Source organism: Acanthochromis polyacanthus, chromosome 6 (genome assembly GCF_021347895.1).
Source record: "Acanthochromis polyacanthus isolate Apoly-LR-REF ecotype Palm Island chromosome 6, KAUST_Apoly_ChrSc, whole genome shotgun sequence".
Lineage (NCBI taxonomy): Eukaryota > Metazoa > Chordata > Actinopteri > Pomacentridae > Acanthochromis > Acanthochromis polyacanthus.
This window is the reverse complement of record NC_067118.1, coordinates 26,365,430-26,375,776: the sequence shown is the minus strand read 5'-3', so window position 1 is coordinate 26,375,776 and position 10,347 is coordinate 26,365,430. Positions and strand designations below refer to the sequence as shown.

General features: G+C 42.9%; 1 protein-coding gene across 2 annotated transcripts; it reads left to right on the top strand.

Moving 5' to 3' along the window:
* Positions 1 to 335: 335 nt before the first annotated feature.
* Positions 336 to 10,100, top strand: csrnp2 (cysteine-serine-rich nuclear protein 2). Of its 2 annotated transcripts, none has more exons than XM_022207373.2 (5): positions 336 to 1,047; positions 2,599 to 2,801; positions 2,907 to 3,169; positions 4,528 to 4,824; positions 6,907 to 10,100. In XM_022207373.2, the coding sequence occupies exons 2-5, from the start codon at positions 2,612 to 2,614 to the stop codon at positions 7,858 to 7,860; spliced, it is 1,704 nt and encodes a 567-aa protein (XP_022063065.1). In that variant the 5' UTR covers positions 336 to 1,047; positions 2,599 to 2,611; the 3' UTR covers positions 7,861 to 10,100. The 2 variants fall into 2 exon arrangements, with proteins under 2 accessions (XP_022063065.1, XP_022063066.1); XM_022207374.2 differs by having other exon boundaries at positions 337 to 1,047; positions 2,599 to 2,771.
* The last annotated feature ends 247 nt before the right edge of the window (positions 10,101 to 10,347 follow it).

Here is a 10,347-nt window from a genome sequence, read left to right as displayed (position 1 = left end):
GAAAACACGATGGATGCTCCTCTGATAATGTGGATAATTTTATTGTTACAATTTAGCACAACCTCCACATCTGTCTAACAAAGGGCCAGATGTGGAGGCCTAGCCGCTGTCATTTTGTTGCCATGGAAACAAGGTTTGACATGACAGGACGATGGCAATATCCTGTTCTGTAAATCACATTAAGATGGGATGCAAGCTTGTGTTAAATGTTACGTCCTGTTTTGCACATGTATTTCTGCAGAATATGAACAAAGGAAATCAGGGGGAAAGGAGGAGAAACACTCGGTTTCCCGGCATGCCTCGGCGCAATGCATGCTCGTGATGTCACAATAAGTATATATACGTCTACAGGGAAGAATTTCTTCCTCCATTGTTACATTGTAACAAACGGGGCCGGGGCCGAACCGGGGAGAAAGGAGGCGGCTTCTCCCGACAAATCCTGCAACACATTTGACACCGAACCAAACCAGGCTGGTCCGGGTTTTTAATTAAAGCGAGAAGACGGAGAAGTTAAAGCCCAGCCGAGAGAAGCCGCCCCGGTGAGGAGAAGGATAAACGAACACAGATGTCAGCGGATTTCTCCATTACTCCTATTTCACATCAGGAGAATAAGACATTTAAATTACTCTTTCTGCACTAACAAAACCTAAAAAAAATGTTAGGAAATAAATCGCAGCTCCACCACCTGACGCCCCGTCCGTCCTTTTAAACAGATCAGGCATGCAGCATTTAAATCAAACCCGCCGGTCGAACAGACATCTCTCGTTTTCTTCGTGATCCCTTCAGTGTGCAAGAACAATGAGCATGAAGCCTAAGTAGCCCAATACAAGCCAAGACAGAAAGTGTTGCAGATTGACAATCCGGCCAAGATCACTTTGGATCACCGTCGCTCCTCGGTTTGCAGTCTGGATTCATCGGGGGTTTGTGGCTCAGAAAAAAAGAAAGAAAAGCAGCTCACAGGGCGTTTAAAGATTGATGTGCAGCTCGGATTGGGAAGAGAAACGACGTGCGAGTTGGTTGGAATAAGGGTCCCTGTTTCTGCCGCAGGTAAGAGGATTTAATGTTTCTTTGTGTGTTTGTATGTGTGTGATCGAGCCTGATCTTGTCAGCCTGATCAAATCCTCCAACCTCCCCCAACTCAGTGTGAGCAGCATGCACACAGTTAAACACACACATCCACACACTGGCTGGCTAATGAATTGTGTGTAAACATGCTGCATCCTGACACAGAGAAACTAAGTCCTGAAGGGAACCAGAAACCACAGCCTGGTTTCCATACCAAAAATAAAAAATAAGCCCACACTATCAAAAAACTCCACCTCTGCTGTGTTGATCTATTTATACATGCTAGAAAATGGTTCACTTGCTGCACCAGTAGCTTTAACACCAGGCCCTGTTCCCTCATAGCCTCTTCTGCTTCTTATTGATTCTGCATTTGCAACATGATTCAGGATTCAGGAGTTTTTATTTGTGGCGTGCAGCGCTGGCAGTGAAATGCAAAGTGTGACTGTGCAATAACATCAAGACATGATGAATAGATGATACATATAAATAATGAAGAGTAAACTGTGTGTGTGTGTGTGTGTGTGTGTGTGTGTGTGTATACATCTATGTGACATGGCATCTCCCTGAAAATCAAGGCTTGAAACAAACAGTGCTCATTCTCTGAGTAAATGTTAGGACTTTCCTCTCAAGTAAAGCCACTATGACTGCAGCTGTTTCATTATTCACTGTCCACAGAGCAGCTTCTGGACTGGTCTCTGTGTGACATCATCCTGCCACCATCACTCTGTTTAGCTTAAACTGTACAAAATGATGAAATATTACATGATAGTCCTATATAAAGCTGGATTTTGCTCATTTGGAGTCGTCCCATTTAGGAATGACAATGCAGTATGTTGCAGTCAATAGCATGTCACATGTTAACCTAAAGGGAATGCTACTATGATCAGATTAAGATACACTTTTCTACTGTCTGTAGTGAATGTAATCATACATATTAATTCATTTCAACTGTGTCTACAAGCATTAATGAGATACATGACACAATGTAACATACATGCTTGTTTGAGGTCTCCTACAGATGTCATTGATGAGCTCCATCCTTCAGATTCACTCATGTCATGACTGTTTATAGCTGAACTGGGGGTAAAAATGTTTTAAAAACCCATTGTGAAGCCACAGGGATCATTTGCTTCAAGGCTGTTCACATAGACCCTGCTTGCCCAGTTGCCATGGTGACGTTTCTGGACTTGATAATTTCAAAGTAGGATTTCATGTGAGATGGGAGGTAGAGGGACGAAAATGATGGAGCTGGAATACAGATGAAAGGAGACCGGACCAAACAGATGTCAGCTTTTTGTTTCTGTTGTGCTGACCTCACACAGGAGCCGTTTTGATGTAAATCAACCAGTTCTCCAAGAGACAGCAAGAACATTTTGCCTGGAAAGTAGTAAACAAATATTACACATGCACCCCCAAAACATCACCCGCTCTCTTCTCATTAATCAAAGTTCACTTCTTCACATCTTTTGGTTCGTATTAACTGGTGCAGAGTGCTCTCACTGTGGCTCGATGTCTGCTGCTCTGTGCCCTCAGACACCAAGTTTCCATGGAGGCAGGTTCGTCCCTCAGCCTCAAACGACGATATGAAGAGGTGGACAACAGCTCTCCATTCTCTACGCCCAAGGACTCTGACGATGACATCTCCAGCAGTGACAGCGCTGACAGCTGTGACAGCCTTAACCCACCCTCCAGCACCGCATTTACCCGTAAGGAACAGCAGGAGACACACGTTAAAGGCAATGCACCCGCCCAAAACCGCACTGTTTATTAGCACTAGCGCTTAATTACTCATGTGTAACACTGCATCCCAAAACTTCCTCCCCTTTTCTTCCCCACATCAGCCACCTCCATCCTCAGACAGCACAAGCCGTCTCCGGGGGGTAAGCGGGTACGTTTCGATGTGGTGACGGTGTATTACTTCCCCCGGCGGCAGGGCTTCACCAGCGTGCCCAGCCAAGGGGGCAGCTCGCTGGGCATGGCCCGCCACCACTCCTCCATCAGACACTACACGCTGGGAGAGTTTGCACGTGAACAGGAAACCAGCCACCGTCACACTTTGCGGCAACACCTGCGCCAGGAGAAGCTCAATGCTCGCAAGATGAAGGTAGATTCAGAATGTGATTGAATTATATCATCTTTAATTCAAGACTTCTTTGTGTAAAGTCTGCGGTGATCCTTGAAAATGTAATGCTCTCTTGACTAATAGATACTGACTGAGTGCTCTGTTCCTGATTCTCTTAACATGAATATTTAGAGATTGCATTATTATTTATTTGGAATACAATGCATAACTTTGTGAACTAGTTTTAGTATGGAAGTGTCTCGATAGTGGTCTCACCTGAAAAGCATTTTATATCCTCATCTGCAGTAGTAACTAAGAGCATTTACTCTCGTAATGTCCTGTTGTTTTGCGACTCCCTGACAAGAAGCAGCCTAACCGGGGCCTCTTTCCACATCTCACATGGCTGTTAGTTGTTAGCAGGCCCACTGAAGACTGATAGCACCTTTAAACTCGCTGTTTAAGTAACTGCTTCAGGCCAAAGAGGAAAAACTCTCCAATATTTCAAACCACTTCTCACAGATTAGAAGAAAGTCCACAAGATAAATAGATGTGTAGAGTAGAACTTTGTTTTTTTCTGTCTTCCCTCCTCCATTAGTCGTCTCACAGCAGATTTATCTCGTGACCCTTTGGCGGGTTTGACCCCTAGGCTGGGAACCACCGGACTGAACTACCCAGACAGAAAGCTCAATATGGAGCCATATCAACTTCAAAATGTTACTTAAACATTCATTCATTAGTGTTGACAATCTAGTCTGTATGGCTTATACATTTATAATAGAGACACATTCCATTTTAAGTGGGATATTGTGGTTCCATGTTGAAAATTTCAACAGAAACGGCCCCTCTAGACTTTGAAAGTTGGAGGAAGCTTATCAACAGCCACCTCAAAATCCCAAGTAGCTGCTCAGCACATTAACAGTAGTAAAAACTGTAGTAACATACTAACCCTTAACCTCTATCTGTGAATGCGTTGCTATGGCGTTTGTATGCACAAAATACCATCTATTGCATTGTTATCAACTGGTATAGCTAAGAATGACTAACAAGAAAACAAAGGTTTGAATTTTGGGTTTCCACCACGCTTGCACAAGCTCCAACTTCCAGCTTCCGATGCAAATGGTACGCAGGACAGGGGCCAATTTTCTGGTTTTACATAAAGTGTATTCTGCTGATAATAGTCCTCTCACTTTAGTAAAATCAGTTTTACTTGTAGTAGAAAATCTCATCAGTGATTTTTATACTTAAACAAATGATCTGAGTTTTATTGCAGAATGTGAAATCAGCTTCAACTAAAGCTGTTTTTAAAGCATCAGGTTTGGAGACACTCGGTGCTCGCTTCGGTTTAAAATCAGTCTCTTATTGTCCACGGCTGACGGTTCCACGCTAACTGTCGCCCACAGCTGACGAGGAACGGCACGGTGGAGTGCGCTCAGGCAGACCTGCTGACTCTGGAGGACGTGTCAGACGAGGACCTGGACGTGGACGGCGTGGAGGTGGACGACTGCTTCTTCCTTCAGCCGCTGCCCACAAAGCGCCGTCGGGCCCTGCTGCGAGCCTCTGGTATCGCCCGCATAGACGCGCGAGAGAAAACCGAGCTCAGAGCCATCCGCCTCTCTCGGGAGGAATGCGGCTGCGATTGCCGTTTGTACTGTGACCCTAGGCACTGCGGCTGCAGCCAGGCTGGTATTAAGTGCCAGGTAAGAGCGGTTGGCTCGGACTGGGTGCACCTGCAGAGAGAACAGAGCCACTGTGCAGTTTGCTGAGGCTCAGTTTTCAAAATGCATCTCCTGTTTGTCATATTTATCTCAGTCTTTTTCAGAGAAGACATTTTGACATGTCACAGAGATCAGATGTAAATAATTAAATCAGTATTTTATGTATTTTTGTTGCTTTAGTTTAGCTTGCTGGTGTTATGCATGCAGACTCACTGTCTCACTGTCATGGCTTCCTTTGACTCTTGAATATAACAGAGCCATTGTAAATATTACCACCACCAAATGTGCTCTTCCTACTATGACAGGTCAAAACGACTTCTGTGAAAAAAGCCTTCTGATTTAATCTTGTGATTTTTTTTAACTGTATAATGATTTGATTTCACTCTAAACCACATTTCGACTCAGTATTGAAGCCAGAATTATACATTAATGCAATCAACATGTGCAGTCATTCCAGTGAGCCCATTCTTATTACTGGGTAAGATGAAACACTACAGTATGACTGTGCCACCCTGATATTCGATTCTATTGATTGCTTTGTGTTCCTGCAATGCTTCACTGGAGTCCTGCCCAGTCTACACACTGTGTGTGTTTTATAGTGCCAGCTGCTTTAGTGTCCTAGCTGGCACTTGAAAGTGGGCATTCTCTGTGCTGTAGTTTCCACTGTGGGAACTGAGGAAGTCTCTACAGGGCAGGAACAACTTAAAGGACCCTTTGTGCATGTGCGGAACAGTCATGACAGATTGTTCTGTTTCAGTTAGTTGAAATATGTCTTTGTTTTCTTTTTCATTTTAGGAACTATGGAAACAATTTTAAAAGCACTTCAGTACAACACCCAGCTGGAGCTAGAATCATTCATTCTTTATATAGAAACGTGTCCTTTACTGATCAATGGAGTCTGAAGAAGGGAAGATCACACCCACTCCACTGCTTTTGCGCAGTATCACAATTTATTGATTATGGTAATGTTTTAGCCTCTCTGGGTCTTGGTCAGAGAATCATTCTCCTTTGGGAGTGTCTTTCAGTAACTGACTGTGATGTATACTTAACGCATATGTAAAAGAAAAGAAAAGAAAAACATTACCAAGTATAACTCTAAGCCACTTAACTATTTCTAAGATTATTTCCAGAAATGACACATCTAATAAATGCAAGCATATGCATTGCTCCCTTTATAAGCCATTCATAGTATTGTAATCATTGGAATTACTTGTCCCAAAGTCCCAAACCTCCAGAGAGCGCAGCATGCCACAGAATCTCATCGTTCAAACCTTTAGGGGATAAAGTTTGCAAATTTAATACCTCTGTCCTATTAAGAATTTCATCAATGTTGCTCCCCCTGTTTGGCAGAGTTGCATTTTCAGTGCCCTGGAATCTAAACGATAATGACGTCATGTTTAAAGTCATGGATAAATCTCTGCCCTGTGTTCTTATAGGGACACCTTTCAAAGCACCTGCATCTGAGGTTATTTTCTAAAAACAATAGATCAGTGCAGTGACATCAGAATTTCTAAGTCAATGCATAGACGAACTGAGTCAGCCTTTACAATATTTATGTGTGCACTTTATGGTATTTAGAAAGAACGATAATGAAGAAAACAAAACAAGGCAGGCCAGTAAAGTGCATTTTAATGCTAATTTAGAAATTGTGTATAGCAATAAAAGCCAGATCTATTGTTAGTAATTTTGATAATGATGGCTCGTCTTGCATGTTGACTTTTATATTGCCTGAGCTGCTTTGTTGGTTTTATCTAGAAAAAAAATAAAAATAAGTGGCCAAAAATGAATGGTTCACTTTTTAAATGATCTTTTTATTCTTTAAATTTGTACTTTCAATGAAGAACATCTCTGCCTCAACCAGAGTATTGCACAATATCCAAACACTTGTTTAGTTGTCCAGGTGTTTTCCTTGATCTTCTTAATTCTCAGTGCCATCTGTCTTTGTCATTTAAGCTGAAAAACAGTAAACACCTTTCTAATGGGGAGTTATCATATCCAGGTGTTTATTCTCTCATTATTGTTGCAGTGCTATTAAGCTGAAATTTCCACTGCTTTCTTCTCCAGGTGGATCGAATGTCTTTCCCGTGTGGCTGCTCTAGAGACGGCTGCGGCAACGTAGCAGGTCGTATCGAGTTCAACCCTCTCCGAGTCAGAACTCACTACCTGCACACCATCATGAAGCTGGACTTGGAGAAAAGGAGGATGCTGATACAAGGAGCTGGGGACCAGTATGCTGAATCTGACCCAACTTCTTCCCCCTCCTCCACTTGCCCCACTTCCCCGGACCTATCTTCCGTGGTTGGCCTGGACTCTGAGCTGGAGGAAAGCGAGGTGCACTCAGTTGTGGAGGTTCAAGATCTCCTGGCAGAGCAGGATATTCTGGAGCAAGAGAACGAGACAGCTGTGCTGCACCTGCAGAGCGCAGAGGAGCAGGAGAGGAGGGAGAGGGAGGAGGCTGAAGGGGAAACGGTGCAGCCAGAGCTGAGCGCTGCTGGTCTCACAGAGCAGCCTCTCTGCCTCCTACCCAGTGCCTTGGGAGGGGAGATATCTGAGGCGGCGGAGGTGCCCGGTGTGGAGCAGGTCCTCCTCCAGGGACCTTTCCCCACAGGTGCTACCGTGTTGTGCATCACTGACAACCAGGAGGAGAGCCCCTCTGACCTCCTCAAAGACTCCACTTCCCTGCTCTACTATCAGCTCAGTCCCATAGAGCCTGCAGCCTTTCAAACGCTGCCCAGAGCAGAGGAGGAGGAGCAGGCGAGAGAACTTGATGTAGGAGGAGATGAGTTTGTGGAGAGGAAACAAGATGGAGGAGAGGAGAGGAAGGAGGATAAACATGAAGACAACACCTTCAGGCAGAGTTTGAGCAAGTCTTTGACCAATGTGATCCTGTGCTCAGAGGAATGTGTGGCAGTAGTGAAGGAGACGCCCCCCAGTCCTCAACCCATCCTCCCCGAAGAGCAGCGCCAAGAAGAGTCCTGCTTGGAGAAAGACGTCGTTCCACTGCCTCCTGAAGTTTAGTACTAGCTTCTCTGCAGATATTTTGCACAATAGCTTCATCTAAGATGAGTAAATTACACATTTCACATTTATTACTGCTATAAAGAAGAATGACTACAGGTTGCAATCTCTTATAGTGACTGTCATTGAATTATGCGGAGAATGAGATTGAGTGTTACAACACAAGAGGGAGTAGAGATGCTGAAAGCACATACAGATCACTCCCCAGAAGTGTAATATGGATGCAGTTAAAAGGCAAAGTTGTACGTTATTCATGTCGGGGGTGACGACTGCGGCCTTAATGGAAAAACATGAAAGCACTTGCATGTAGGAGTCAACGAGAAGTTCAGCGAGTAGTGCTTTGTAATTTCCAACGCAGTAAACAGAAAACACAGTGTGTGAATGCTGACATAAGCCTTTTTGTTTGGTGATGTATAAAACTATCAACACTAAACACAAATTGTTTCGCAGTGCGCAAGCAGCCGGTGTATTTACCGGCTCGCTTTCCGTTACAGCAGACTCACGCTGTATTCAAGCCAAATGAAGGCCTCCGATCGTATCCTCCGCTGAACATAGACCTAATAATCCTGGAAATACTTGTTTTTTGTGTACTGTATATGCATTTGCAATGTGCAAGACAGAGCTGAGGTTGCTGCTTTTTTGACCTGTACGCACATTGTGAAGTGAGGCAGCGGGTGTTGTGACCCTGCAGTGCTGAGACCTGAGGGTAAACCAACACTGAGCAGCAGATTAGCACTGGCCTTAGCTGTTGCTCTTGCTCACCTTTGACTGCTCGTACAAATGCAGTCGATTTGTCAAAAAGAAGAAAAAAAAAAGTTTACCTGTAGTTGCAATGCCTATGATGATATTATTTCTTTGAGTAATGTGTCTTTTGTGGATTAGATACTGTTGCTTTTGAAGTCGAGGTCCTTGCAGTCGTTTTATTTTGGGGGGAATGAAAGGAAATGTTTTTTCTTTCACACTGCTACACTGTAATGCCATGTAGTCAGTCATGTTATGATGAAATGCCAGAATAGATCTTCCTAGTCCTTTTTAAATGCGTCGTTCTGTGAGGGAGAGATGATTCTGAAGTAAAAGTAAAATTTCATATACAGAAAATAGCATTAAAAAAGTCCAAGAAAACTGCAGCCTGTTCTGTTGAAAGTAGTTATAAAAAACAATGTAATGTTAGTAATTTATGGATCAGATCGACAACAACCGGAATTTGTATGCTTTATGTTCAGTCTGTGTGTGTGGGGTGTGTATGTGTGTGCACCTACTTGACAGTTGTAGGTCTACATGAGAGAGAAAGGTGTGTGTGCATGCACACGTGTATGTGCGCTCTTAGAGATTTTGGAGGGAGGGATGTTAGTGAGGATACATATTTTATTCCTAAAAGGTGCTGATGTTACAGATTTACAATTTACAGGTTTTGCTCCCCACCATCATGAGAAATGAGTTCATGGAGATGTTTCTCGATGGCTGATGTTAGAAGTGTTGGAGAGCCTCTCGTAGGAACGCAATAGCTACTGCACTGCAAATCATTAATGTGGTGATTATGGAATGAAGTGTTTTGTGATTGAGTATGTAAATGCAATCGTATAACATTTCTAGTCTTTAAATGTCTTTTTAAGCTATGTCTGATTAATACTGATCTGCGTAAGTGTGCCGACTCTTCTTACACAAAATCAGTCCTTTGTTTTGCTGCCTGACATGACAGCTGTTGCTTTTTGTAACGGCTCGCCTAACACAGGATGTGCTGCTGTGTAGGAGCTGTCTGATGTATTTCTTTGCCTTTTTTTATTGTCTTAATATAAACCTGCTTAAGAGTTGCACCAAAGCAGTGGTTTCAAACCTAATTAAATGATGCTATCATCCATCAGATTTTAACTAAGCCGTCTCTTATGGTTATTGTGAGGCTGCAGACTTATTGTGGCTCTTTGTGTTTGCGTGACTTGCCTTGACATAGTACCATCTTTGAAGTGACGATGATTACAAGCTGCCTATTGTCGAGCTTTTGTCCGTGGCTTTCTACAAATAGACTTTTAGGTTTGGGACCACTGCGCCAGATTAACTCCAGTACACTATGTGATTGTGTGTTTCTTTGTATGAAAGGAGTGTGTGATTGTTGAGAAGACTGATAAGTTTAGACTTCATCTAAAAGCTGTGAGAACTACTCTCATGCTAACTGTTGCCTAAAGTGGACAAAAAGGTTTTTTTATACAAAAATGAAAACAATAAAATACTCATTGAAAAAAATGCTTTTTGTGTACAGTGTTGTTTATATAATAAATCATAATACCTTGATTTGATTAAATTACAACATTTCCCATAATGTGAAGTGTACATGCAAAAATAGAAACATTTAAGATCCTTTAATGCGCTAAAAGTACATTTTCTTTAGTGACAGGTTAAAGAGACATTAGCTGCAGTGTGGTTTTTTTTACACCAATGTTATCTGGATCACGCCCTGTGCTTGACTGATGAATGTGAGAAATATGTACATTA